The sequence below is a fragment of the Apis cerana genome, linkage group LG1 (genome assembly GCF_029169275.1).
Source record: "Apis cerana isolate GH-2021 linkage group LG1, AcerK_1.0, whole genome shotgun sequence".
Classification (NCBI taxonomy): Eukaryota; Metazoa; Arthropoda; class Insecta; order Hymenoptera; family Apidae; genus Apis; species Apis cerana.
The window spans coordinates 10,926,578-10,953,739 of NC_083852.1; the positions used below are offsets into that span (position 1 = coordinate 10,926,578).

General features: G+C 22.8%; 3 protein-coding genes across 4 annotated transcripts in view; 1 reads left to right on the plus strand and 2 right to left on the minus strand.

The window, feature by feature from the left end:
- Positions 1–18,775, plus strand: part of LOC108001833 (lachesin) — a 48,607-nt gene extending 29,832 nt beyond the window's left edge. Inside the window, exons 5-6 of the mRNA XM_017063064.3 lie at positions 10,549–10,717; positions 18,620–18,775. Coding sequence (XP_016918553.1) covers positions 10,549–10,717; positions 18,620–18,726 — 276 coding nt within the window. The 3' untranslated portion in view covers positions 18,727–18,775. The remainder of the gene's footprint in view (positions 1–10,548; positions 10,718–18,619) is intronic.
- A 4,781-nt stretch (positions 18,776–23,556) lies between these two features.
- On the minus strand, positions 23,557–24,743 carry LOC108001843 (NIF3-like protein 1). Its single transcript, XM_017063093.3, has 4 exons — positions 24,371–24,743; positions 24,191–24,305; positions 23,937–24,101; positions 23,557–23,858 (listed from the first exon to the last, which is right to left on the minus strand). The coding sequence occupies exons 1-4, from the start codon at positions 24,731–24,733 to the stop codon at positions 23,590–23,592; spliced, it is 912 nt and encodes a 303-aa protein (XP_016918582.1). The 5' UTR covers positions 24,734–24,743; the 3' UTR covers positions 23,557–23,589.
- Positions 24,744–24,841: 98 nt separating this feature from the next.
- Positions 24,842–27,089, minus strand: LOC133665597 (probable cytosolic iron-sulfur protein assembly protein Ciao1). Of its 2 annotated transcripts, none has more exons than XM_017063091.3 (3): positions 26,751–27,089; positions 25,567–26,028; positions 24,842–25,439 (listed from the first exon to the last, which is right to left on the minus strand). In XM_017063091.3, exons 2-3 carry the CDS (start codon positions 26,020–26,022, stop codon positions 24,891–24,893), a joined length of 1,005 nt encoding a protein of 334 aa, XP_016918580.1. In that variant the 5' UTR covers positions 26,023–26,028; positions 26,751–27,089; the 3' UTR covers positions 24,842–24,890. The 2 variants fall into 2 exon arrangements, with proteins under 2 accessions (XP_016918580.1, XP_016918581.1); XM_017063092.3 differs by having other exon boundaries at positions 25,567–26,024; positions 26,751–26,943.
- Between the last annotated feature and the right edge of the window lie 73 nt (positions 27,090–27,162).

Sequence of the window (27,162 nt, forward strand, 5' to 3'; positions counted from 1 at the left end):
TGGCTATAATGTTCGTATAATCATATTTTATTAAATATGATATAATATAATATAAATATTTTTTTCTTTGTTTACATAATGTTATTCTTCATACTTACATAATATTTTTTACAAATTATTTTATTATTATTAATATTTATTACTATTAATTTTATATTATTGATTTTGTTATTTAAATTATTTTTAAGCTATTGTTTGTTGCTATTATTATTAAATAATTAATGAAAAATAATAAAATTTACTAATTTTTTGTATTTTCTTATTATTATTTATATTATTCGATAAAATTTTTGTAAATTTTCATAATTATCTCATGTTATTTCATTCTTTTTTTTTTTATAATATGTCATTTACAATACATTTTATAATATATATTTTAAATTTTATATGTTTAAATTATAACATATCATATCATATCATTTATATTATATGAAATATATTATATTAATGAAATATAACTATTTTAACAACAAATATAGATATCGCCAATTTTTTATTATTTATTTGTTATCAATAAATGAATTTACAACTTTTTTGTTAAATTAATTACTGTACGAATACTTTTTACATTGATTGTGTTATATTATTTTTTATCTTGTAATATGTAATTATAATTTTATTATTCATTAGTTTAGTTTTTATTATTATTCATATTATTATTATATTATAATTGTTACATTATTCACATTATTATCATTATTGTACATATATTCATTACATTATTTTAATCTGTTTTGATTATTGAATATTATGGAATCTTTGAATATAAATATAAAGAGAAATTCATGACAATTATGAAATTTAGATTTTTTTAACAAATGAAAGTAAAAATTTTAATTTATGCAATATATTAAAGCATAAATTTACAAAAAAAAATAAAAAAGTTAACAAAATATATATATTCAATAACTTTATATTTAACAATTTATAATTAAATTACTTCAAATAATCCATGACAAAGTAATAGATGTGTTGCCCTCGTTGATATTCGACTGTCTGTCATATTGTCGAAAAATAAATCAGGCTAAGCTAGCCTGTCAACACAGTTGTGCATAAATTATCATGAATAGCAGATGTTAATGACAAACAGAGGCGAAGGGTAGGTTATGTTTCATGTTTAAACGTTCAATTGCCGTGGCACGCGAAAAACCAAGCCGGATAACAGAGGTGGAAACGATTATAGTCGTGACGAAAACCTCGATGGATGGAAAACATTTGTTTAAAAGCGTGAACAACGATATCACGTGGAAAAGTGTGGGAAAATGTATTCGGCGAATGAGGATAAGTAGGGAAATTATGTAGCACACTGTATTTTGAAAGCGTCACTTGGGATTTAATAGTTAATTGTATGGATCATATTACCGGTATTAGCTTTTGTAAGTAAATATTATATTAAATAGAATAATTTCATGAACTGATTATATCATTAATGAAAATTGGTTTAATTTTAAGTTTCTGGGATAAAGTAATTTGAAAATAAATTTTAATGTAATTATTCTTTATGATCTTTTCGAATTATGATCTATTTTCTTATTTAGATTTTTTCGGATCTTTCTACTTAAATAAATAGAATTATATATTATTAAAATATTAAAATAAAAAAATATTATTTCAAATAATAATAATAAATGTTTAGTTTTATAATTTCCTTTAATTTTAACAATATTATTCGGTTCTTTTTTTCTTTTTTTTTTTTTAGCTTCATTTCATTGCTAAAACAACATTCATTATATATTTCAATATTTCAAGAAAATTAGAAAAATATCTTATTTTTATTTTTTTTCATCAAAATTAAAAAAAAATTAGACAATTATTCAATTATATATAAATGTGCAAATCTATATTTCAATCGATGTTTTTAAAACAGCGATATGTTTTCAAAAACGAATCATCGACAGCAAAAGACACATTGGAAATCCGAGAAACCCAATCGTACGGGAGCAAAGAAACGAAAGAGACAAAGATGGCGTTCGTGCGGATCGTAATTACAGTGTCAGAGGAAAGCTTAAGGCTCTTTTTACGTCAGCGACAAATCTTATGGAGGGTTTACGGTTCGTTGTAGATCTTCAATCCGGTTCATTAGAAGTGTCTTGATGTAATGACCGAACGTTGAGCCGACAGAATAGTCTTCTCGTCGCTTCTTGTGAATTAATATCTTCTTGAATGCGGAAAAAGAAATTTATATCATATTTTTACAGTCTATATTTATTATTATTCGAAGAAAATCTCATTTTTATTTTTTTTTTTACTTTTTTCTATGTTTATTTAATTCTTTTTTTTCTTTTTCGTTTTTTTCTTCATTATAAATAACGACTTTTAATTTTAATTTTCAGATTAAAATTGTGGTTTTCATACGATGAAAATAGTTTTAAGGATTTTTAGCTGATTTAAGATTAGATTGGAAGATTTTTAATTAATCGGTTGAATACTGAATTATTAATTTAGAAATTATAGAATTTCAAAGAAAAATTTACTTACGTGACTTTTTAATTTTATACATGAATTTGTATAAAATTAATTGAGTTATTAGTAATTTGTGACTTGCGAAGATAGAATGTTATAAATCATAATAATTCTAGTGACTTGTGACAGATTATAGCGAATATTATGTTTTATTGCAAAGTGAATATGTATATTAAATAATATTATTGTTTATTGAATAATATTATTATTATACTTCTATTGATTGCTATTTATTTACTACTAATAATAATATTATTATTACGTTATTATTATTTATACTGTTAACATTATAGAATTAACGATGTTAATTATCGATATTCAACGGCAGATAATTATTATTATAAACGATAATATCAATTACTTGCAAAGTAATGTTTTATGCAAAAAAATAAATTACTATAAAATTTTGTAATTTTTCAAGAATATAATATTGTAATGTAATTATAATATAAAAATTATATATTCGCTTCTGCCATAAAAGTTACAAATATTAATTATAATCCGTTGTATATTATCTTATGAACATAAATAATCTTACTGTCGCTTTGAGCTGTTGTTGAGACGCAAAACATTCTTAGCTTATATTCTCTCTCTCTCTCTCTCTCTCTCTCTCTCTCTCTCTCTCTCTCTCTCTCTCTCTCTCTCTCTCTCTCTCTCTCTTTCTCTCTAGAAATTCTGTCTTGTGACTAAACCTAGTTCCGGCGTGATAATGTTATCTTCCGTTTTAGAAATTTATATATATATTCACAGTATCTTCCATGTATAAACTTGTTTGCAAATCAAGCCTCATTTTAGTTATTGTTATATATATAACAACGAAATAGAGCTCAATCGAAAACTTATGCCCTAAGGATTATAATTGTTGTAGCATTATGGTTTGCCACAAATTCATAGTTTTCGAGATATTAACAAAAATTTAATTGTTATTATTACATTGAATTTTGCTTATATGTATGTATGTATCGGTATGCAATTTCCATTTATTTATCGTTTCTATAAATACATTGTAGTAGCGGTTTACTTAAACTATATAATGAGCATACTAATATCATCGATAATTTTACTATTGATAAGTTGACGAAAATAAAATAATCCTTGAGAGATCGAAATTACAATGATTGAAATTATTAAAATAAATGATGATCAAAATTATAGATAATAAAAAATTCACAATTATTTATTTAACTTTTACTATTGTAATTTCGATTGCTCAAAGATTATTTTATAAATCCGAAATTGAATATTTAACTATTATACATTTTACATACTATATTTCTAGAAATAATAAATAAACAATAATTACTTATTATATGGGCAAAATTCAACGTAATAATAGTAAAATTTTTGTCAATATTACTTGAAAATTATGAATTTTATGATAATTTCGAATCATTCGAATTTCTTATCCCTTGTAATTCTCGAAATATAAATTTTCGATCGAGCCATCACACAAGTCTCTCACTAAAGTCACTAAAGCCGCAAATCGTTTACTTGGACTATCATCTCAATAAGCTTCTCGTTTTATAAAAATTAGGATAAAATTCCAAAGGAATAGCTCCGATGGCCGATCGATACTAAATTTGGAAGGAAAACGGGATCAGATTCAAAATATATATAAAAATTTAACTTCCTCTATTTATTAGTTTTCGAAATGTTAATAAAAAAAACTGTATATTGAATTCATCTATATTATTAATTCGTAAATAACAATCTTCGAGAAAAGATACGTGATTCGTTTATATTTTCTTCGTCGAGATATGTTTGAATGCATGGATAGGTAGGGGAAGGGCGGAGCATTGCATCCCCACTTTGAAGAAATCTCAACAACAAATCCTTTTTCCATTAAGCAGTGAGTGTATCGGCTATGCCTGCAGATTGTCTCACAGATATAAGCAGAATTCAACATATAATACCGAAAGTTTTTTTTTTTTTTATTAATATCTTGAAAACTAATAAATATCTGAAGCTGAATTTGATATTTAAAATCCATCTCTCTCTTTCGACTCTCTAAATTTGATCTTAATCAGTCAATTGAAACTATAGAAAAAAATTACACAGATTTATTTGCTCGAAATATCGAACAAACAACTTCAGGAAATACGTATAAACAATATAACATAGTAATCGAAAGATAACGGAGAAGAGAGAAAAGTGAGAAAAGAATATGGAATCATATATTCTGAATGAAATTTATAGTTATCTTGATAACATTTACTTATGGATTTTCAAATATATTTTTCACGAAATCGATTCACTTGCTGTTTAAATATAATATATAATATAATATATATACACACATATATGTTACAATGCAATTTCTTATATATGAATTATATTAGAAGTGTTATTCCTCTCTGATTTCATACGTTACCTTTGTCGTCCATCTCATTTTTCTCATCTTATGATAGATGTTCAGAGTGCCTCTATGCATAATTTATAACGAATGAAACGTTTTTTTGCGCGAAGTATCTATTTCTTTCTTATTCGTTGAAAATCTCTTTTCAAGATTTTCTTTCGTAAATAATTCTGTTCCTTTTCTGAAATAATTCTCTAATCTTTTATACGAAACTACCTACAGATATTTGAGATTGAATCATCAATCGATCTATGTTCATTTCAAAATAACAGGTATGTCAGCAAGAGTTTAAAATTATTTTATGTTTCTTACAAAAAGGGAAATATTATATGAAAGAAATTAATTGATAATTTTTTAAAATTTGAGCAAATTGTCTTTCGTTTATCAGATATTTTTTGTATTAAATGTTTTTTATCTACGTGTCTAATAAATTCATTTTAGAAATGAATTACATTTTAGAATGAATTTGATTATGAACTAGTGTAATAAAGAACTATTAGTAATAAATAGTTTAACAACTAATTTGCCTATATTTTTAGAAAATTTTTAAAAATTTTGTTTTTTATAAAATTTGATGAGTTATCTCGAGAAAATATTTTTTCACCAATAAGCGATTGTTACATAATAGCAGCAATTTTTTTTTGTAAATATTTCAAAATCTAAAAACAACTTTTTTCAAAAAAAGTTATTTAAAATCATCAAAATTAGAGAGAAGATAATTTTTTCTGTAATTTTAGTAAAACAAGTTTTAAGAAATTTTAATAAAAGAAAAAAATAGCAAAAAGGTTTTTCAAAAAATGATAATAATTCTCCACGTGTATCATAAAGAGCTATATACAAGAATCGTTTTTAACGTTAAAATAAAGAAACAAAAACCGGCAAATTGAACGATTCGAAAGAAAGAAACTAGATTTGACTTTATTTTATCTCACTTCAAATTTATTTGATAAAAAATAAATCGCAAAAGCATAAGAAAATATATTTTAAAGAATTTCTTCTCAAGTTCATTTGCATGAAACGCAGCTAATTACAGAATAACATCGACCATGAGCTTCTCTTATTCTCTATGGAAATTAGTTTACAGGTTATTCGATATCTATTCTTGAGTTTTAATATTTTCCAAAAAAGAAGTTGCCTAAAATATTACTAAAATATTTAAGAAATCAATATGTTTTGGCTTCTTAAATATTCCTTAAAAAACTAAAGAAAAACTATTCACAATAGAGAGATGTTAATTGGAAATATTATTGAATAATAATAATAACATTTGTATGTATTATGCATTGACAACAATTAAATTAACAAGGAGAATAAAAGAATAGAAAAAGAGCAGAAATAATTTATACTAACAATCATATGAAATTCTAATGTTTGAATCAAGTTTCAAATTACATAATTATATACAAAATATATAATTATTTAATAATAGATACTTACATTTGTATATTAACTATTTTAGATACTAAATCTGAATTTTTCAAACACTTGCCAGAAACTCTCTGCGCTTCTGGCTTGTTCTTCGATATACGAGCTAATGTCGGATGTGACACCTGTTATGATAATATTGTCCTTGTTATGTGAAACTTGTTTTGAGGAAATTTTATGATTAGAGACATGGACATGATTAAAACAGAGATTTTAATTTCAAGAGAATAAAGACAAGGAAAAATAGTAAGCATATTAATTGAAATTAATTATAACGATTTGGTTTTTAATATTCTTTTAGATTACTTTCTTGTATATTATTTATATATGAACAATATTTAAATTTCTTTTTTTTTTTTAAATATTAAATTTAGTTTCCAGGAAATATTTAAACTTTTAATTGAACACAATTGATAAAGATATACATTATATAATTCATTTAGTTTAAGTGAATTTTATTCAAATTCATAATAAACTGTAAATAATTCTTTTTTAAATAATTTTAAAGATATTTTCAGATAGTTATTTAATTTATTTTAATGAAACAATTAAATCATCTTTCTTTCTAAATGAATGAAAATCATGAATGGTTTCTGTTGCTTATTTACTGAATTTGTGGTGCCATTTAAAATCTCTTGTTTATAATGAGCACTTTCGGTTTTAATGGACAAACTTTCAGAACTGAATTGTCGAAACGGGAAAAATGGCGTAAATTAATTTGGCATTGTCATACATGGATGTTTAATATGTTCATTCATTTATTCTATCATATCACATACATGTATACAGTATTATAATAATTGCTTTTAAAATAAAAGCAACAATTTTTTAAATCCTTATTTTATTTATTAAAGTTTATTTCGTTAAGAATAATCTATATTAATAAATATATCTATGATGTAAAAGATGAATAAAGTAGCTAGAATATATAAATATTGAAAATATTTAAATAGTCTAATAATTAAGATATTCTAACTTTCAAATTTTCATTAAACTTTAAATTTTTATTAAATTCTCATGATTCATGTTTAAAGTATTAATTTATATATTTCATTTATACTGAATATCTGATTTTTTTTTTACATTATTTTTTGAAATTCATTTAAATGAAATCTCACCATGAGAGTCAAACTATTCTTTATCGTATAACCTTTCAACGTCCGTTTATTTATTCATTTAATTTTTCCTCCGATTTATATGTATACATAAGAATTGTTTAATTTCAAAACAGAATATTCGTGTTCATACTAGTTTATGAGCAATGGAATGAAATAAAATGTTCGTAAAAAATTTTACTTAAAAATATTTCATGAATTTTCACGAAAGACTCGGATTGTTTTCGTGATGATTTATGTACGATATATCGAAATAGAGGTCGACCCATCCGCCATATTGGAATCGAAACGTTACGAGTTGAGCGAGAATCGCATTTTATATCGGATTCGTTGTTTTCCAAAGGCTATGGCTATGCCTCGTTCGTTATCCAAATGCATAAATTCACCAAACAAACTTGATACAAAACGCACTCGAAATCGATAAAATGACCATATATCCTTTGTAACGCTAATTTGTTTCGATAAATTAATAATAAGTTCTGTTCCATTGTTCACTCAGTAGTAATTATACGAAACGCAAAACTCAATTGAAAATTTATATTCAGATAGAGAAATAAATTTTATTATTAAATATATAAAAGTATTCACGAGTCATAATAACCATCAATTGATGGATGGTTAAAATATTTCTTTTTTTTTTTTGTTTAATTATTTTAATAATGTTTCATGCATTCATTTATACAAAATAATAACAAATATGAAATATATTTTATATTCAGTATATAAAATTGGTTTTCTAAGTTTGAAAAGAAGTAAAATTAAAAATATATAATATTTCTTTAAAATATATTTTTAAAATATACAAAAATATACAATTATACAATATACAATTCTGACTGTTCAACATGTTTCTAGTATCTTCTTATATTATTCTTTTTTTTTTATTGTATACTTTTATTTTTTAAAAAAATGAAATTTTTATTTAATTTGTACAAAATATTATATTGTGAGGTTAAATAAAGCAATATGAATGTTTATGTAATTAATTATAAATTATATATATGAGTGAACGTACTAATGAAAGATATGAATAAACGTGCCAATAAACGTTTTGATGTGCCACTATAAATCGTAATCGAAACGTTTGTATGATCGTTGCGGGAAGTTTATGCTAATGAGGCTACTACCTCGTTAACAATTTCATTTAAATTCTGGAGACGCGATATATCTGTACATATACATGTAACCTATATTCTAACCTCTAAAACTACAATTTTGTTCATTTCGTTTTTCTCCATTATAAAAATCTCTATAAGTGAAAATAAAACTTAATAATTTGTTTAAACTCAAATTATTTGTCACATTTAAATTATTTTGCTTCTGTAGAAAAAAAAAATTCAGAAATAACCTCTACAAGTCAACCTCTACAAGTTTATCTTTAAAATAATTTTTATCGTAATTTCTTTTATAACTCATGTCAAAATTTAATTTGTTTTTTTGTCAGTTAAATTAGAAAATTATTAATACAAAAATTCTATAATATATTCTTCTAAAATTTTTGTTTGTTAAACCTTAATTTCGATAAATCGAAATTTGTATAATTCGAAGATTTTGATTCTTCTCTTGAGATTCAAATTAAATTGGTTTAATTGTAGTATTTAATTATTGTAATATCCCGATAATGTAATGACCAAACAAGATCATGGACGATAGATTTTCAAGAATTTAACGACATTACCTATCTTCCTTTACTTTATCGTTTCCTTTACTTTATCGAAGATAAGAATTAGATATAATTAGTAAGAGTGATGCGGAATAAATAGAATATAATAAACAATGCACAAGTACAACAACAATGTTAATTGTCATTTTTTGATACACTTACTCAATTATTCCATTAAGACTATGTTATAATAATGTAAATAAAAAAAATATTAAAAAAAAATTATACTTTTCTCATTTGATAACACAATAATTAAATTACTAATTAATTAAATCATCTCGATTTGGATCATAGTTACGGATCATAATTAGGATTTCCAGTTCGTAATTATATCTAAGTGGCAAATTCAAAGCTATGTCCGAATATTTTCAAGCTTTTAAAAGCACCAGCGTTAAAAATTTAACTTATAAATTTTTCACTTGCGGGCATTGAGCTTTTCTAAATTCGAGTTACAGAGGCAAAATAAATATACTTAATCCCGTAAATAATTTGATTTATATTTCGAATTACAAAGATTTTCACAGCAGAGCTAAAATAGCAGAAATAAACAAAATTATCGAGTTTTTCGCGTTGTAGAGATTCAAGCGTGGTATTTTGAAAACGAGAAGTGAAAAAGTAGCAAGAAATAAAATGAAAAGAAGGTAATCGTGCAGGTTATCAATGTTCAGAAGTAACTATTGGATCTTAGTGCGAAAACCAATATTACAGTATACACTATACAGAAATGTATACATTTCATTTTTTACTTTTTTTGCTCGTTTTTCTTTTTTTTTTTCCCCCTACGAATATTTACCGCCATTCTCTGAACGAATTTTACGTTCTCCATCCACATCGTTCCTCTTTTTTTTTTTACTTTTTTCTTTCTTTTTTTTTCTTTTTTTTTTTTTTTTTTGGCTTGAGGAAACCCGGAGATTCCATTAACCACGGATAAGCGAATTCCGGACAATTCGGTTTCTCGACGAAATAAATTCGTTGGTTGGAGAAAACTGGAGAGAGAAAGGGGATAGGGAAGAAGGGAAATGAAGAGAGAGTAATACAGAGGGCCGATTGATATAGTTCATTCTCTTTTTGCATGCTTTCTCGCCTAACGAGATCCATCAGTAAAAATTCATTGAAATTACGAAAATTTACGTATTTCTATATATATATATATACTTAGTTCTTATCATTTTGTATAACTGATATAAAATAATACTAAATACTCCAATTCTCTACAAATAGATTTTTTTTTCACTTATGAAAATAAAAATCGTAATTAATTACTCGTTCTGATGTAAAGCATAAAATAATAATTATAAATAAATGCCTATTATTTACATAAATAATAATATTTCAATAATATATTTATATAAAATTATAATTTTATATTAAAATTATCTATGATATATTGAATAATCAAAATAATCAAATTCTTTTACGATTAGTTGTTAAGTCTTTTTTTTCTATTTTTATTTATTTATTTCTTCTTTATACACACACACATATATATATATATTTTATATATGTATATATCTGTTCAATTATAGATGATCAACTACGATAGTCCTAGGGGCGGTGTATCGGTGATCACCGAGAAGGGGGAAGTTACAACGTCGTATCTTCTGGTGCAGCATGCCCAGCCTGCAGATAGCGGCCAATATACCTGCCATCCGAGTAACGCTAATACAAAGACTATCCTCGTACATGTACTTAATGGTATGTACATATATTTACGAAAAAAAAAAAAAAAATTGAAGTTTTAATATCTTTTGACAATCGCAATCACTTCGGTCTCTATTCTCTTTTTTTTTTCTTCTTTTGCGATTTCAAATTATTATTGATAGTAAATTAATTCGGCGAATTTTTTTTTTAATGACCGATTATTTTCAAGCGTAATCAAATCGTCAGAAATTAACAAAATATGTTTTTTTTATATAGAAAAATATAGAAAAATATAATAATTTGAATATTTGAAAAATAAGAAAGTAAATAATTTGAAAAGTAATAAATAATTTTAAAAAAGTAATTGAATACTGATAATTAATAGTTACGTGGCGCTAATGTTGCATCATCGATCGTTAAATAAAAAATAATAATATAATTTTTTAAGTTTTAAGTTATTTTAAATTCTAAAATATGAACTGAATTTTTAATTCGATTCAGAATTAAATTTAAAGGGGAAATTAATTGAATCTAATTTTTGGGTGATTAATTTTGATCTAATTTTGATTCTAAATTCTTTCTTAATATTTCTTTTTTAATATTAAAACCATCTGGATCTTTTTATTATCGGTTTTTGCAATGGTTAAAAAAAAGGGTGATACATTTTTGCGGTTCAATAGATTATTTACTCCATTTCCAACGAGTGGCATACACAGTACACATATCAAAGTTTTCTCAACATTTTAATTATAATGAATACTGATATTTATCTATAAATTTTAATGTCATGTTTATATTTTTATTGAATTCTGTAATAACATAACAAAAATAAAGTCATTTCATTTATGTTAAAAAACAAAATTCAATAATATAAATTGATTGAAAAAAAATTGCAAACGAAATGTAATATAAATATTGATTGTTGGTAGACTAATCAAATAATTATAAAATGATCGATTTTAATCTTAATAAATATGACAAATATTTTTGGAAATTATATATTTAATAGAAAATAATGCTTTCAATAAATTACGTGTGACGTATATGACGTGTAAATTTCAATAACTTTTTCTTCTAATATATTTTTTATAAAATTGAAATATTAATAAATTAAAATCAAATTTTCACTTTATCATTCTATTGTTGATAAACTAAAAACCGATATCATTATGAATAAGTTAATTTAAAATCAGAGAGATAATTAATATAACATAAATATGATATATACGTATAATAAACAATTGAATTTTCAGTAAATAAATAAATAATTAGTTTAATTGTAATAATTTTTCAGACTGTTCTTCAAAACTTTGAGATTTTAATTGTTATTCTTTCATTTCAATTAAAATGTATTTCAGATCTTTTTAGTTATATAGTAGATATAATGAAAGGAATATTGTATTTACATATATTTATAAATTTATATAATATAATTGGACGTTTTATAAGAATGAAAAGATCTCGAACCCAATAGAACTGACATATACGTATTCTTGAAAGCGATATTATTAAAAGAGGACAATAAAATTTTCCGAATATAATAAATTACGGTTTAAAAGTTGAAAATGAAAATGATCCGAATATTAAAAGTATAAAAAGTTCATTATAAATTAACGTTTAACTTATATAAAATACGGAAGCCTTTAAAATATTTCATACTCTTACTGAATCACGAAAGCTTTCAAGTAAATGGTTCTCTAATTGAAATTTTAATTGAAATGAATATGAGATTGAAAATGATTCATAGATATACTATTGAAATTTCTTATTTTTGAACTGATTTTATATTTTATATTTCTTATGAGAATATTCATATAAATGTATACATTTTGCCTCATCAAAGATTTATTTATTCTGTGATTTATTATATAATAATACTTATAAAGATCTATCAAATCTATTAAAATAATTTTAAATTTTTTTTAAAATTTAAGAATTTAAATTTTCGTTTTTTTATAATTACTGAAAATATACAAAAGTGTTTAAATTAACGTTAAATTAACTTTTATTGAAATGTTAAACATAGTATTATATGTACATCTATGTTTATTTATTTTTTATTTTTTTATCCTTATTTTATAGAAAATAACATATATATGTATCTTTTCCAAAAATAACATTTACAAATATTGAAAAGAATACATAAAATCCATGTATTCTTTAAATAAAAAAAATACAAAATAATTAGAAAATTTCATTATGAATTTCTAAATCTTTATTATAATGAAAAAATTTTCTAATTATTTTCTAATTATATCTCTTAATTATATTTTTCTCAGGATTTTATATCATTTTTTTTTATATTTAATTATTTATTCAATTATAACAATACAATTATAAAGCATAATATTTGAAAGAAAATTTCAAATAAGTTGTATTAAAGAATTTTTTTCCATTATTCTATTAAAATTTGTCACGAATGCATAAAATTTAGAAATAAATGCTATCTGCAAGGATTCCTGTGCGTCATACGAATAGGTTAGAATCTAAAATCAATAGGTATTGTATTACTATACATATTTAGATATCATACTAGAGAATAGTCGACTGAAGTGCAAGAGTAGCGTGAAGCACTTATCGGCAACCAGGTTAAACATCGATCGTCTAGGTTCACGAAAGAGACAGTGAACGATGCATTTTTCGCGAAATTCTGTTAGATTTCATTGTTTATTTGTCAATAACGCCATGAACAATATATCAATATGTATTTGCGATATAAAAATGGATATCACAATCTATTTTTTAAAACTATTTTTCTTTTTTTATATTGCACTTCTTTTATTTCAATACACAATTTTTATATTTAATAATTGCAATTTTTATTATTTATATTCATTATATAATAAATTGAATCTGTCGATGTGATAATTTTTCATCCTCATGGCTTTTTAAAAGACAAAAAATGTTTAATAATTTTTAAATATGTATATGGAAAATGATATTTTGTACAATTATCTTGTATATAATAAATAACGATATATTTTATATATATATAATCATTGATTTCAGTTTTTGAAATATTTGCAAAAAATAGTTGCTACAATATTGAAGCACTCCACTGAAATCGTCACACTTAATATTTATCCATTGAAAAAAAGAACCCTTGGGCGAACGAAATGAGAACGATAGATACCAATCCAACAGTGTAGGATATTTTTTTTTTTTTTTTTTTACTATAAATATACCATTTTTAATCTATTGACGATAAAAAGGATTTTTACGAAGATTCGTAAAAGTTATCTTTTTCAAGTAGGAGGTTAATAGGATGAAAATTTGTATGCATGGTTTTTCAAACATCAAAATATTTTTTAATCTTTATTCATATGTTCTAGAAAATGGAATAAATTCAAAATGATATATCTCGGCAAAAGAAAATCTTACGATGATGAATCAAATTTAATTTTACAGGGGAAGAATAATATTATATGATTAAATTGATAAAAAAATTGAGAAATTGAAAAAAAAAGTTACTTTTTTTAACTATCTCGCAATTATAACCAAAATATAATTAAAATTCGATATAAAAAGAATTTATATCTTTTATATCTATTCCTAAGTTTAATCTGATGGATAATTTTTATAGCAGATTCAGCATACAAAAATGCATTCCATTCTTAAATAACAAAATTTCATTGATAAATTTTATCTTATAATTTTATCTCATCTATTTTTCATTTAAACAGAAAAATTTATAGACAAAAATATAAATTAAGGTTGATCTTGTTTTATATTATTAAAAAAGAAATAGTATTATATAAAAATTAGATAATCTAAAAAATTCTGAAAATTATAAAATGTTTTATAATTTTAATTCACAAAGTGTATTTCAAACTCACTAAGATTAATTAGGATGAACCTAATCAGCAGGTTGACGTTAATAATTAATATTAATTAATAATTCCTTGTTTGAATTTCATATTCATATTGCTAATTATTGTACACATATGTATTTTGCCATACTATGAAATCTCATATCAAAACATATCTCGAAATTAATCATCATAGGGCTTCGCCTAATGCTTGTTATTTATACAATACGCTGTTAAAAGAGAAAAAGACTTGAAATTGAAGTTAATACGATTGTAAAAGAGGTTTCAATTCCTTATCTCATCAGATTTCTGCCAGTTCTCTCGTCCAAACATCTCTTCATGTAAACTTCGACACTTGACCGATTTTACAACCTCGTGGAAACTGCCATAATACACCAAAACTTTCAACTGTTTGACACTTTGAAGGAGCGATGAAATTTTGTCTACAAATGTTTTTCTAATCTATTTCAAACTAAACATAATAATAGAAACTAAAAACTAGAAAATAGAAAATAAAATTCGAATAATATATTTTCAATTAAATTATTTGATAAATTGATACTTTTAATAATAATAAGATATGAATATCTTAAGAAAAGAAGAAATTTTCCGAATAAGTATAGCTGCTAGCCCTTAATTGAGTCATCTAGAAGTAAAAGGGTCAAGTCAAAAGAAACGGAAAATCGAGTTACCTCGATGTTACAGTTCTACTTGAAATTGAATAACAAGCTTTAAGTATGAATTTCTCAAGATGAGACGAAATTGATTTACGCCACTTGCCATCCTTGACGTCCCAATCATTTTGAGTTATAACAGCCCAAAGAAGGATAATTGAAGATATAATAGGACAGTAGTATTTTTTAAATTGTTAAAAAAAACCTTAATTTCAATGGTTATTTCCTTCTTTTTCATTTTTCGAGAAAAGCGAAATAAGTATAAAAATAAGCTACACTTTCGGACAATGCAATTTCGCCCCTGAAGACTTTTCTCCTATGCCCATAAAAACAACAGAGTTATTTAGATACTTCCACTTTATATAATATAACGTAACGTCGAGGAAACGAGACTAACTTTATCATCTAAAGCATTCTCCTTACCTTCTTATTGTCTTTGTTTTTTTTTTTTTTTTTAGATATTATGCATTACAATTTGGAAATCTTTTGAAAATAAAATTTTATATAAAGTATTAATTATTACTTATCCAGATTTTTATAAAAATAAATTACGTAAAAAGACTTTCTCAATATATATATATATATATATATTACTTATTATATTTGTTAACATTTTTTAACCTTTTATATTTTACATTTGTATAAATTAATTCAAAATCAACAAAAAGCTGATCTTTTTCTATAGATGATTAAAAAAGATTTCTCCTATTTCTGTTTCTTTTTTTTTTTTTTTTGTTTGGATAAATTTTGTTTGGATAATTTCATCTATCGATTATATAATACATATATGTATATTTCCTTTTCATTATGGAATATGAAACATATGAGAAATACAAATCGTCACTGTGAAATCATCTTATTAAGATTTTATTTAAGCTTCTCAATAGATAGCAGTTTCTTTTTATGTGATTGCTTCAATGCATTCGACACAATTTTACATCGTAATTGATAACTGGTAATTCCTTCTTTGTGTTCAGTTTCTCAATTTCTCGTTTGAACTACTATCCATATACGATTTGTCAATTTATTATATTCAAATATAACTACCTCTTTTTCAATGGAAGTAATCTTCACTTTGATATATACGCCATATTTAATGAAAAAATTATATCAAGAAATATATTACCAAACATATTCGTCAATAATGGCGAATAGAACGAATAAGAGAGGAAGGCTCGTGAAAAAGAGATTTCACAAGTTTTTCATTAATTGACCCATTAATGAATTCTCGTTAAAAAACTACTCGTTGTTGTCGTAATCATGTTCTTAGTGTAAAAATCTGAACTCTCTGCTTTTTGAAACAAAAAAAGAGAAAAAAAAATATTGCAAAAGGAACTGGAACAAGCAAAAAAAGAAATAGTAGTATTTCATAACGATACAGTGTAGAAAGATTTGTCGTTTTTCACCGAGGCTTTGGCCACATTTATGGAACGAATGAATCCAATCGTTCTTGCCGGAAGATAACAGGCTTAGCAAAAAGCATTTGGTTGAGTGAGAAGAGTAATTAAAGAGATTTCTCAAAGTGTATGGGGCGTCAAGCTGAACTCAGCTATTGTTACAGTCATCCCTTCTCTGCAAAACCATACTGCCGGGGAGATAACCTTCAGGAAGTGGAATTACGGATTAGAGCAGGATATGTCTGACAAAGAAAGATAAACGTCTATCGGTGACCATGATGGTTTATCATATAATCGATATGTATCCTCTTGTCTATAGTCTCCGATTTTTATCCGTTTAAGACAAGACTATCTAGGTATTAGTAATATCATCTTATTTGCAATTTTGTCATATGATTCTTTGTCACGTAAATGTCGCATGTATCATAAATGGCTCTTCATATAAAGTCGTTTTCTAACCTAATCTCCAAACATATCCTTCGGAAAGAAATCCATTTGTATATGATCCTTTATAAATTTTCCTTTTATTATTTATATTATTTATATCATTATTATAACAAATATTCCATTAAAATAATTAATTCATCTTATTCTATATTTTAATTATCTTTTTTTTTAAATAATATTTTCGTATTTTTATTTTTTAAGTTTCTATTCATTAATTTCTTTATTTTTTTATTTCTTATTTTTAAATTTGTTTATTTCATAATTTCTCAAATCTTAATGAGGTATCAAATAAAAACAAAAGATATAATAGCGATGAAGAATAGGAAAGCATCGTAGTGAGGGAAACAACCCGACTTTCTTAAGTAAGCGAACTCTTTGCACACTATAATAGCTATTGTGTCGCGTTAATGCGTCCACACTCGAAAAAATCGGAGAAACACTCAATGTTAGAATCACAGGATACAGAAAAGGCTATCGTATAATAATAAGAATTTCTCTGCTTAAACTTTTCAAAATATGAAGATTACTTTTCTTTGAAAAAGATGATATGCTTTTTTCTTAAAAATGTGATTGGAAAATTTTTCAGATTGGCACAAAAACTTATAAATGAAAATTGTATTGAAGATTGTTTTAAATTCTAACAACGATGTATGTTAAAAAGAAAAAAATTGAAATTTGTTTTTTAAAAAAAGATTTATATTTCTTTTACTGTGTTTCTTTACTGACAAAATCCATTTTTTTGGAATTATTACTTTTTTATTCATATATTTTAGTTTGAACTTTTGAATACAAGAAAAAGATATAGAAAAGATCAATCAAATCAAATTTCAAATTCATTACTTTATTAGAAACACTTATTTATATTAACCTTGAATTTATTTAAAATAATTGACAAATTCCTACAAATATGAAATACAAAAGTATTAATATAGAAGAAAGATGCATAAAATTAAAAAATTTAAATATAGAAGATATATATATAAAATTTCGAAAATTTTAATAAAAATTAATTGAATATTTAATGTAATTCTAAGTAAATATTCATAATTTTAAAAATCTTCAAATTAACATTTTATATTTTTTAATATTATCCTCTTTTTTTAATATTATATTATTTCTTTATGAATCAAATATAATAATACTTCTATTAAAATTATTAGTTTAAAATAAAAAATTTAAATTTTAAGTTTTTAAAAAACTTATTTAAATTCAAATTTGAAAAAAAATTAACGTAAAAATACATAATTTTTTTCCCTTTTTTATTTGGAATTTTTATTTTTATAAAAATCGAAATTTTTATCTATTAAATAATAATCACGAAAGAATATAATTTAATAATATTTAATATTAATAATATCAATTTAAAAAAAATGAAGTTATTATTATGAATATAATATCTTTCAATTATATATAACTTTTCTTAATTTTTTTTTTTGAATTTTTTTTTTTCATCATTTGACGAGATTATTATCATGACAAATATTTATCAAACCATGCTTATATATATGTATATGTATATATGTATATGTATATGTATATGTATATTTAACATATACTAGAGAAACAATTCCAATAAGACGACGGATGCTAGGACGGAATTCAATTTGAATTTTAATCATTGTTCGGCAGGGGAACATCCAGCAGCGATGCAACACGGTGGCCAACTGAGGTTAGCGAATCTGCCATTCGTAATGATTTCAACAACTTTGTTAGCCTTCTTGAATCATCGTTATTGAACCAGGCCTCTTCATGACATTACGAAATATTCTTTACGAATATTCATCGGTAAGTTCCTTGAATCTCAAATGATTTGTTGTAGAAATATTTAAAAAAAACTATTATAACTATTATAAACTATTAAAAACGAATAAAATTCTATTATAATGTTTTATAAGAAATTTGATTTTGAACGAATATATATGTATATTGTAAGCAATATTGTCATTTTTGAATCAAATCTTTAAATTCAGTTATTTATAATTTAATCAAAACGAATTTATGTGATTAATATTAATGATTATGTAGAAAAGGATTTTTTTATATTTTTATATTTATATTATAATATTTATATTTTTATATTTATATTATATTATTTTGAATATTATAAAAATCAATATTTCAAACATTTTTTGAGATATTTTTATAATTATTTTTTGAGATATTTGTATTTTTTTTCAGATATTTGTAAAAAAGATTGTTACTTTATAAAATTTTGTCTATATATGTATATATATATATATATATATATATATATATATATATATATACATATACAGTTACCTTCTGTTAATTGTACAATATTGTTTAGAAATAAATAATTTGCTCGGAAGCGACTAGTTGCTTATTATGGATATATTATTTTGCTTGCTTTTGTTTTCGAATGAAACGAGAGAAAACACGAGGAAAAACCAAAAAATTCGAAATATTGATAAATAATAAAATGATTAACCAAACAACAATATTATTCTTTAGAAAAGATTCGATCGCTCAAGAATCGTTTTATATATTATTTTCATATGCAAATTAAATGCTAAAAATAATTTTGAAATTTTAATGTCAATTAATTTTTACTAGATATTAACAGTAAATCTTAACTTAGTATTAAATATTATTGACAAAAATAAAAATTTATTGTCATGTTCAAATATTTCGCAATCATTATAATTTACTGCAAATTATTGTTAACTTGTAGAATTTACCAGAAAAATTTAATATTTTTCATATTTTTTTACAATATATATTATGTATAGAATTTTTATTTAATCATTCATATTAATCAATAAATTTTTTAGAAGTAATATACAAGATATTTTTCGAATAAAATTCTATTCTTATCTATAATAATACAATGGAAAAGAAATGAGAATTGAACAAAATTGATCTAACGAACCTAATCTAATCTTTTCTTTTTTTAAAACCTTTTTTCTTTTTAAAATTTTCTAATATTAAATATCCTTCTATTAATATAATAACTATTAACCTGTTGGTTAATCATAAATCATCATACTTAAAATGAAGAACGAATAAGAATTAATTAAGATATAAAGTTCATATCTTAAAATATTTTATGTAGAAATTTTTTGAATATGTTTAATATAAACAATAAAAAATTTTGATTAAAGAACGATATTTAATTATGTTTTATTATTAAACATAATTAATAAAAAAAATATTATATTTTAATATTATTTATGATTTCAGAATAAAATAATACATCATTGATAGTTGCTTTCCAAAAATCAAGTAAATTCAGAAAATGGCTTCTATGAAGAGGAAGTAACAACCATCTTGAAAGTATACGATTCATACTAAAAAAAATATTGGTAAACAATGGAATTGTAAAATGATTTTATTGGATCAAGAACAAGGGAAAAAATATGCAAGAAAGAAAAAAAAAGTGAAGTTGGAATCGGACCATAATGCGACACAACGGATGCTGAATATATTATAAGAAAAGTAGTTGTAATAATAAAACATAAGAATTAATATAAAGGATGTCTTAGAATTAAATATAATAAATATACTTTGTTTTGTTTAATTAAGTGAAAATTAAAATTAAAAAAACTACCAACATAATTTATATTTTTAATTATATTTAAAAATGAATTTTATTAAATAATGATTATTTTAACTAAAGAAAATAAATTCGATCATAATAAATTTTATATATTAGTTTCAATTAGAATTAGAAATAGTTATGAAATTATCTTAAAATTATATATCAAAATTATAAAAACCAAATCGATATTATAATTATCAGTTCTGATTCTTGAAAATTAATTTTATATCAATTCTATAATAATTATATAAAGTAATTATATTATTTTTCGATTCTATATCAATTTCAAAACAGCTTTACAATTAATACTCGTATTGATATTATAATAACTAATTTGCAATTTCATAATTTTACAAAGTTACATTTTACAATATTTTTAATTTTTATTTTTTTTTTAATTTAAAACAACATATTTTTTCTTTTATTTACCCAAAAGATTAAAAAAATATAAATTATTAAGTATTATATTAAATTATTAAGTAAATAAAAATGTTGTTTTAATATTTGATGAGCATCGTAAAATTGTAAAATTGTGAATAATCTAACGTTAATATGAAATTGATATAATATTGATTTTGAAATTATTTTGAATTTATGTTATTTTGAAATCAATGTACATACATAGAATTTAAACTAATATATCTTAATTAATCTTTTTTAATAATCAAAACCAATACATAATATTTTAAAAAAAAATTTTTAGAATCTCCTTAAATTCTGATTTATTAATTTTTAATTATTAATTTATAATTTTATTTATAACTAATAATTTTTTTTATTTAAACATAATAATATGTTATATAAAATTATAAATATTAATTCTAGTAATAACAAATTAAATATTTTGTTTATTTTTCAATTCTGAGATATCCTATATCGTAAAAAAAAAAAAAAATAAGAAATGAAAAGTAAACTGTCGATGATATAATAATTCACAGGATGAACCGTTTAATGCTAAATGAAATATTTTATTTGATAATTACGGTTATAAGACAATACATTAAATTTGCCAAAGGAAATGTACGAATTATTGTTGAAATTTAAGACTTTATTGTTATAAAAAAATATATTTATTTGAATATATATGTATGATAGCTACGTTACATTTTCTAAAATATGCAGAATCGTCAAAAAAAATTTGATTTACGAAATGACAAAGGATAAAAAAGAAAACATGAAAATAACCTTCAACCGTGTAAGTTAAGAATCCGGATTGGAGCTACAAAATAAATCTGGATTATCTTTGAATTCGTTCTAGATGTTCAACGAATCATAATTTTGAATGAGAATAAAAAGCTTTTTACGTTAAAAAAGACAATGATAAAAAAAAGAATAATATTTATTTTAAAAAAATAGAAATTGTTCTTTTATTTTTTAATTATATTAATTTACATGCAAATACGATTTTCTATGAAGATTCAAAATGAATAAACGAGTAAAAATCGGGTTATGTTCATATTAGAATTGCTGTTTAATTAATCACGATTAGTGTGAGATATGGTAATTATCGATATATTGAACGAAATTCGATCAAGATATATTGATTGAAAATTAAAATCTATAAATTCAATAGATCTCGCTTGAATTTAAATTAATATTTTTTAAAAATAATAAATAAATAATATTTATTGTAGAAAGTTTCCAAAAAAGAAAAAAAAATTGAACAGTATCTTTAATAAGAATATGATCCCGATTTAGACTAATTAAGATATATAGACAAACAAGCAACATGTTTTTATATTTCATGACATTATGATTATAACATTGTATAATTTGATAAATTATATGTATATGTTTCTAACGATAGAATACATATGGTCATATAATTCTAATAAAATAAAAAATATAAAATATTGAAAAAATATTGAATTATGACTGCGAAATTGTCGTATTGCCCATTTATAAATCTTATAAAATTGCAACAACATTGATGAAAAACTAATCTGTTATCGCAGTATAAAAAATGTTAAATTCAAAACATAAAACTAAAAATAATCTAATCGATTAAAAAAGACAGAAATACGTCAAAAAATAATATTAATCTAATAATCAAATAATTCAGATTCATTCAATTTTAAATTTAAATTGTCGATTTTGTAAATATTTTCAATAAACGGCATAACACGATTGATATTTTTTGGGCATCCGACCTCAGGGTATACCATCATGGTTTTACACCATTTATGGTGATATAGAAAATTTCAATTTATAACGTGTTCATCATGTATTAACGCATTTTGTCATTGGTATATTCACATACATACGGACAATGCATCATAATAATAAAGCAAAAATGAGAGATCAGGTTTTAGAATTATAAATTTATCTTCGTTGAATTATAAGAGAGAATATAATTAAAAATGGAACTTTACTATGTGTAACTATTTTTCATATATTATTAAACGAATTGTAAAGACAATGTTGAGAAAAAAAAAAAATTGGATATGAAGACCCAAAATTAAAATCATTCTAATTGGATTAGTATAACTATTATATTTCATTTAATTATAAATTTTTAATAAACGTCGATTACAAGCATACGTAACATTGTTAAAATCAAGTTTTTCTTCATAACCAATGTATGAATTTGAATGAATGCAAATAAGATTATAAAATTATATAATATATAAATTATATATATATAAGATTATAAAAACGAGTGAATGATGGAATATGTGAAAAAAATTATTTCGATAATCAAATTAAAGGATTCTATATAATGGTTACACATGTTCAGAGATAAATTGTAAAAGTAGTTTAAGCGTTATATATAAAAATTTAAATAACTTTAATAACTTCTGTTATTGCTGTAAATAACTTTTGTTGAATTGCAATATATAATTTGTTTATGTACTTATTCTTCCTGATATCTCTCTAACTTCATCAGATTGAAATAAAAGATAGTCAATCTCTAAATAGAGCTGATAATTTATAATATTAATAATAAAATTTTATCATATATAATGTATATATCCATTTTAATTTTTTTATATTAGTTTATATTAGCTTTTTTTCAGCTCAATTTTTTTTTTTTAATATTTTATACGATTTTTAGAGGATCAATATCATTTTCAGATACATGTACCAATACAGATTTGTTCAACATATTAGTTAAGTTAGATGCAAATATTTTCAGAAAACCACGTTCAGAATCAGAATGATTTGTTAGAATTACACTAGTTCCTTTATGTATTGCATCAAGAACATCATGGTGCAACATTTCTCCTGTAAGATACAAGTCAGCGGATATATTTTTTAAAACAGATATTCCTGATCCAGCACAAACGGCAACAGTTTTAATTAAACCATCTAAAAATTAAAAAAATATGATATTGTAATATTTTAAATTTAGAAAAAAATAAGAAAAATAAAAAAAATATTCGATACCTGTTTGAAATGCGCGAGCTAATCTAATATGTTCCAAATTAGTATGTTTTTTCACTCGTTGGACAGCTTCATCGATAGAAATTTTATTCTTTAAAGTGCATAATCGTCCGAAACCATAATCACTATTATTCACATTTACTTTTATGGGTATACTATTTTCGAGCACTTACACATATAATATTAAAAACAAGAAATTAAATATAATCAATATAATCAATATCATCAAAATTAAAAAAAAAAATTTTTAAATTTACCATTTTCAAATGTGGAAGCTAACCAATCATTTACACCACCTCTAATCGAATCGAATGTAGTATGTGGAGAATAGACAGCTATTTTATGTTCTAAACATTTTGCAACGATTTTCTCCTAAAATTTATTTTGTTTCAGTAATTTAATTAAAATATTTACATAACATAAAAATTTTTCATTACCTTCCATGAGGAACTTGTTATGGATTTCATAGGCGAAAATATCAAAGGATGATAAGTAATAATCATATCTGTTTTTAAATTTAAAGCTTCTTGCATTACATTTTCAGTTAAATCATTTGTTAAAAGAATATGTGAAATTATTTTTATTTCTGTAGGTTCAATAAGCAATCCTACATTATCCCAGGAATCTGCAAGTGATAGATTTGCAAAATTTTTAAGTATATCTACAACTTTATTTAAAGGAATCCCAGTAGGATTATTCTGAATATCAGTCATTGTACAAAATGTATTGTTGTATTTAAATGCAATATTGAAAATGATCAATTTATAGCTTTGTTTAAATCCTTTGAATTGCTTAAGCATTTATGACAACCTAAAACAAGAAAAGAAATAAAACAAATTTTAAAATATAATATAAATATTTAGTTTATAATAAATGGGAAAATTTGAATGAAATGAAAAATAAATAAATAATTTATTATTGTTTATTATTGAAGAATACAATTATATAAAATAACAATTATTCATTATAAAACCAAATTTTCACTAAACCATCATCACTAGCTGATGCAAGTTGTCCAGGAACAATAGGATTCCATTGTACAGAATTTACATCTTGAGTATGAGCAGTATCCATAGAACAAACCATTGTAAAAGTTGGTTGATGAGGATCAGAATCACTATCTTCTTTAAATATTCTAATAATATCATCACCACAAGCAGTCACTAATAAACCAGTTATTTTGCACCAATCAATATCATAAATTGTCCTTGTATGATAACCAGTTATTGTACACACACATTTCCAAACAGACTCGTTATTTGTTGTAATAATCCCTGGTTCATTACCAGGCTTATATTCTTGCCATATTTTCACTGTTTGATCATCACTACAAGTTGCAATTCGATTACTCTGTTTATCCCATGCAAGACTCCAAACTGTTGATGTATGAGATGATAATGTTGCTACACATGACCAATCATTATCTACTATATCTTCTTTGAATATTTTTACTGTATTATCATAACTAGCAGATGCTACAACTTCTTCATTAGGATGCCATCTTACCTATAATAATTTAAAAATATTAATAATTTAAATTTTATTATAAATATTATTATAATATATATTTTAATAATTAACATAATATATAATATTATAATATATTACCTGTGATATACATACATCTACTTACCTTCTTGACATCTTGAGTATGAGCATTAATAACAGCAGCACATTCATATTCATCATCATTAACCTCCCATATCCAGACAGATTTATCACGACTACATGTAGCTAACAAATGTCCACTAGAAGACCAACTAACACTTTTCACTTCATTCTCATGTCCTTCTAAAGTTGCATTACACTCAAATTGTCCTGTCTTTTTATCCCATATTGCAGTTGTTGCATCAAAACTAGCAGAAGCTATATAATTTCCACAAGGAGACCATGCAACTTCTCTAATAGTTCTAGTATGACCCTCAATAAGAATTGTTTTTACAACCCACTTAGGATCTTGTGGTCCCCATATTATAATTGTTTTATCTTCACCACAAGATGCAAGATAACTACCCTTTGGATGCCAACAAATATTCCATACCCTTCCCCTATGACCATTCAAAGTTTGTTTTAATTCCAATGTTCCCATTTCTACCTGCAACAATAAATGCTTGCTTTTCAAGCTTAACTAAATTGAATATGTTAAGTTGTAAAAAATAATACATTGTTGAGGTAAAATAGCTAATCTTCTTGAATTAAGACAATCCTATATTTTGATAATTTATTCTATATTTATAAAGTAACATATAAGTTCTGAAAAAAGTACATATTTTTTATAATTTATTTTGCAGCATTAAAATTCTTTAGTAAAAAAATAAAAAAATTAGTGAATTTAAAAAATTTTTTCAATAATATTTCATAATATATTTATTATGTTCACATTGTTTAATATTATTTATATTGTTCATATAATTTAAGTTAAATTCTAATTGAAATTTATCTTCTAAAAATGTATAGTGATTCTGAAATTCAATATATATATATACATACATATTATATCTATGTATTAAAATACATACAATTTATTTTGTAAAAAATAAAATATTTTGCACTGATATATTTTATTACATACAAATTTAATTGCTTTATATTTAAGAAAATATTGAGAAGAAAAATTTTAGTGAATATTGAATATTAGAAAGATCGTAAATAATTATAAATATTATTATATTTAAATATTTAAGAAAATATTTAAATGTGTAAAAAATATTTTTCAGATATAAATTTCAAGAATCATATATAAATTAACAATTACACTATGATAAAATGATAAAAAGTTCGACATAACCTAATAAATTATATATTAAAAATACTTACGATATAAGTTTTGAAAATTTATTAAATTTGCATATAAAAAAATGAATTATTAACAAGATTTATTACTTTCATGTGCTTTATAACTTAATAATATACACATATGCATGCAATATTAAAAATATGAGTTCAAATATCGTGTATCATATAATCATGATCATGAACCACTGACCGATTAGATATTTAAAATAATTATTTTTAACGTACGTTTAAAACAAATTATTATAAGAAATACTCCATAATTTTAATTATTATTTATGGAATAAATAGATCATTATCATTTATATTAAAAATTTAATAATTATTAGTTAAATTAGTTAAGCTAGTAATTTTTAAACCAATTCTTTGGCGGCAGATATAAAATTCTATTTTATAAAATTGTATAATGTGTTTTTATTATTCTTATAAAAAAAAT

Bases quoted from the DNA above. Each gene is read 5' to 3' on its own strand.
- LOC108001843 (XM_017063093.3), bottom strand. From the start codon at position 24,733: ATGCTTAAGCAATTCAAAGGATTTAAACAAAGCTATAAATTGATCATT. The intron at 24,306-24,370 runs GTAATGAAAAAT...AATAAATTTTAG, and splicing joins TAACAAGTTCCTCATGGAAG to GAGAAAATCGTTGCAAAATG. The intron at 23,859-23,936 runs GTATCGAATATT...TTTAATTTTTAG, and splicing joins AGCTCGCGCATTTCAAACAG to ATGGTTTAATTAAAACTGTT.
- LOC133665597 (XM_017063091.3), bottom strand. From the start codon at position 26,022: ATGGGAACATTGGAATTAAAACAAACTTTGAATGGTCATAGGGGAAGG. The intron at 25,440-25,566 runs GTAAGTAGATGT...AAATTATTATAG, and splicing joins ATACTCAAGATGTCAAGAAG to GTAAGATGGCATCCTAATGA.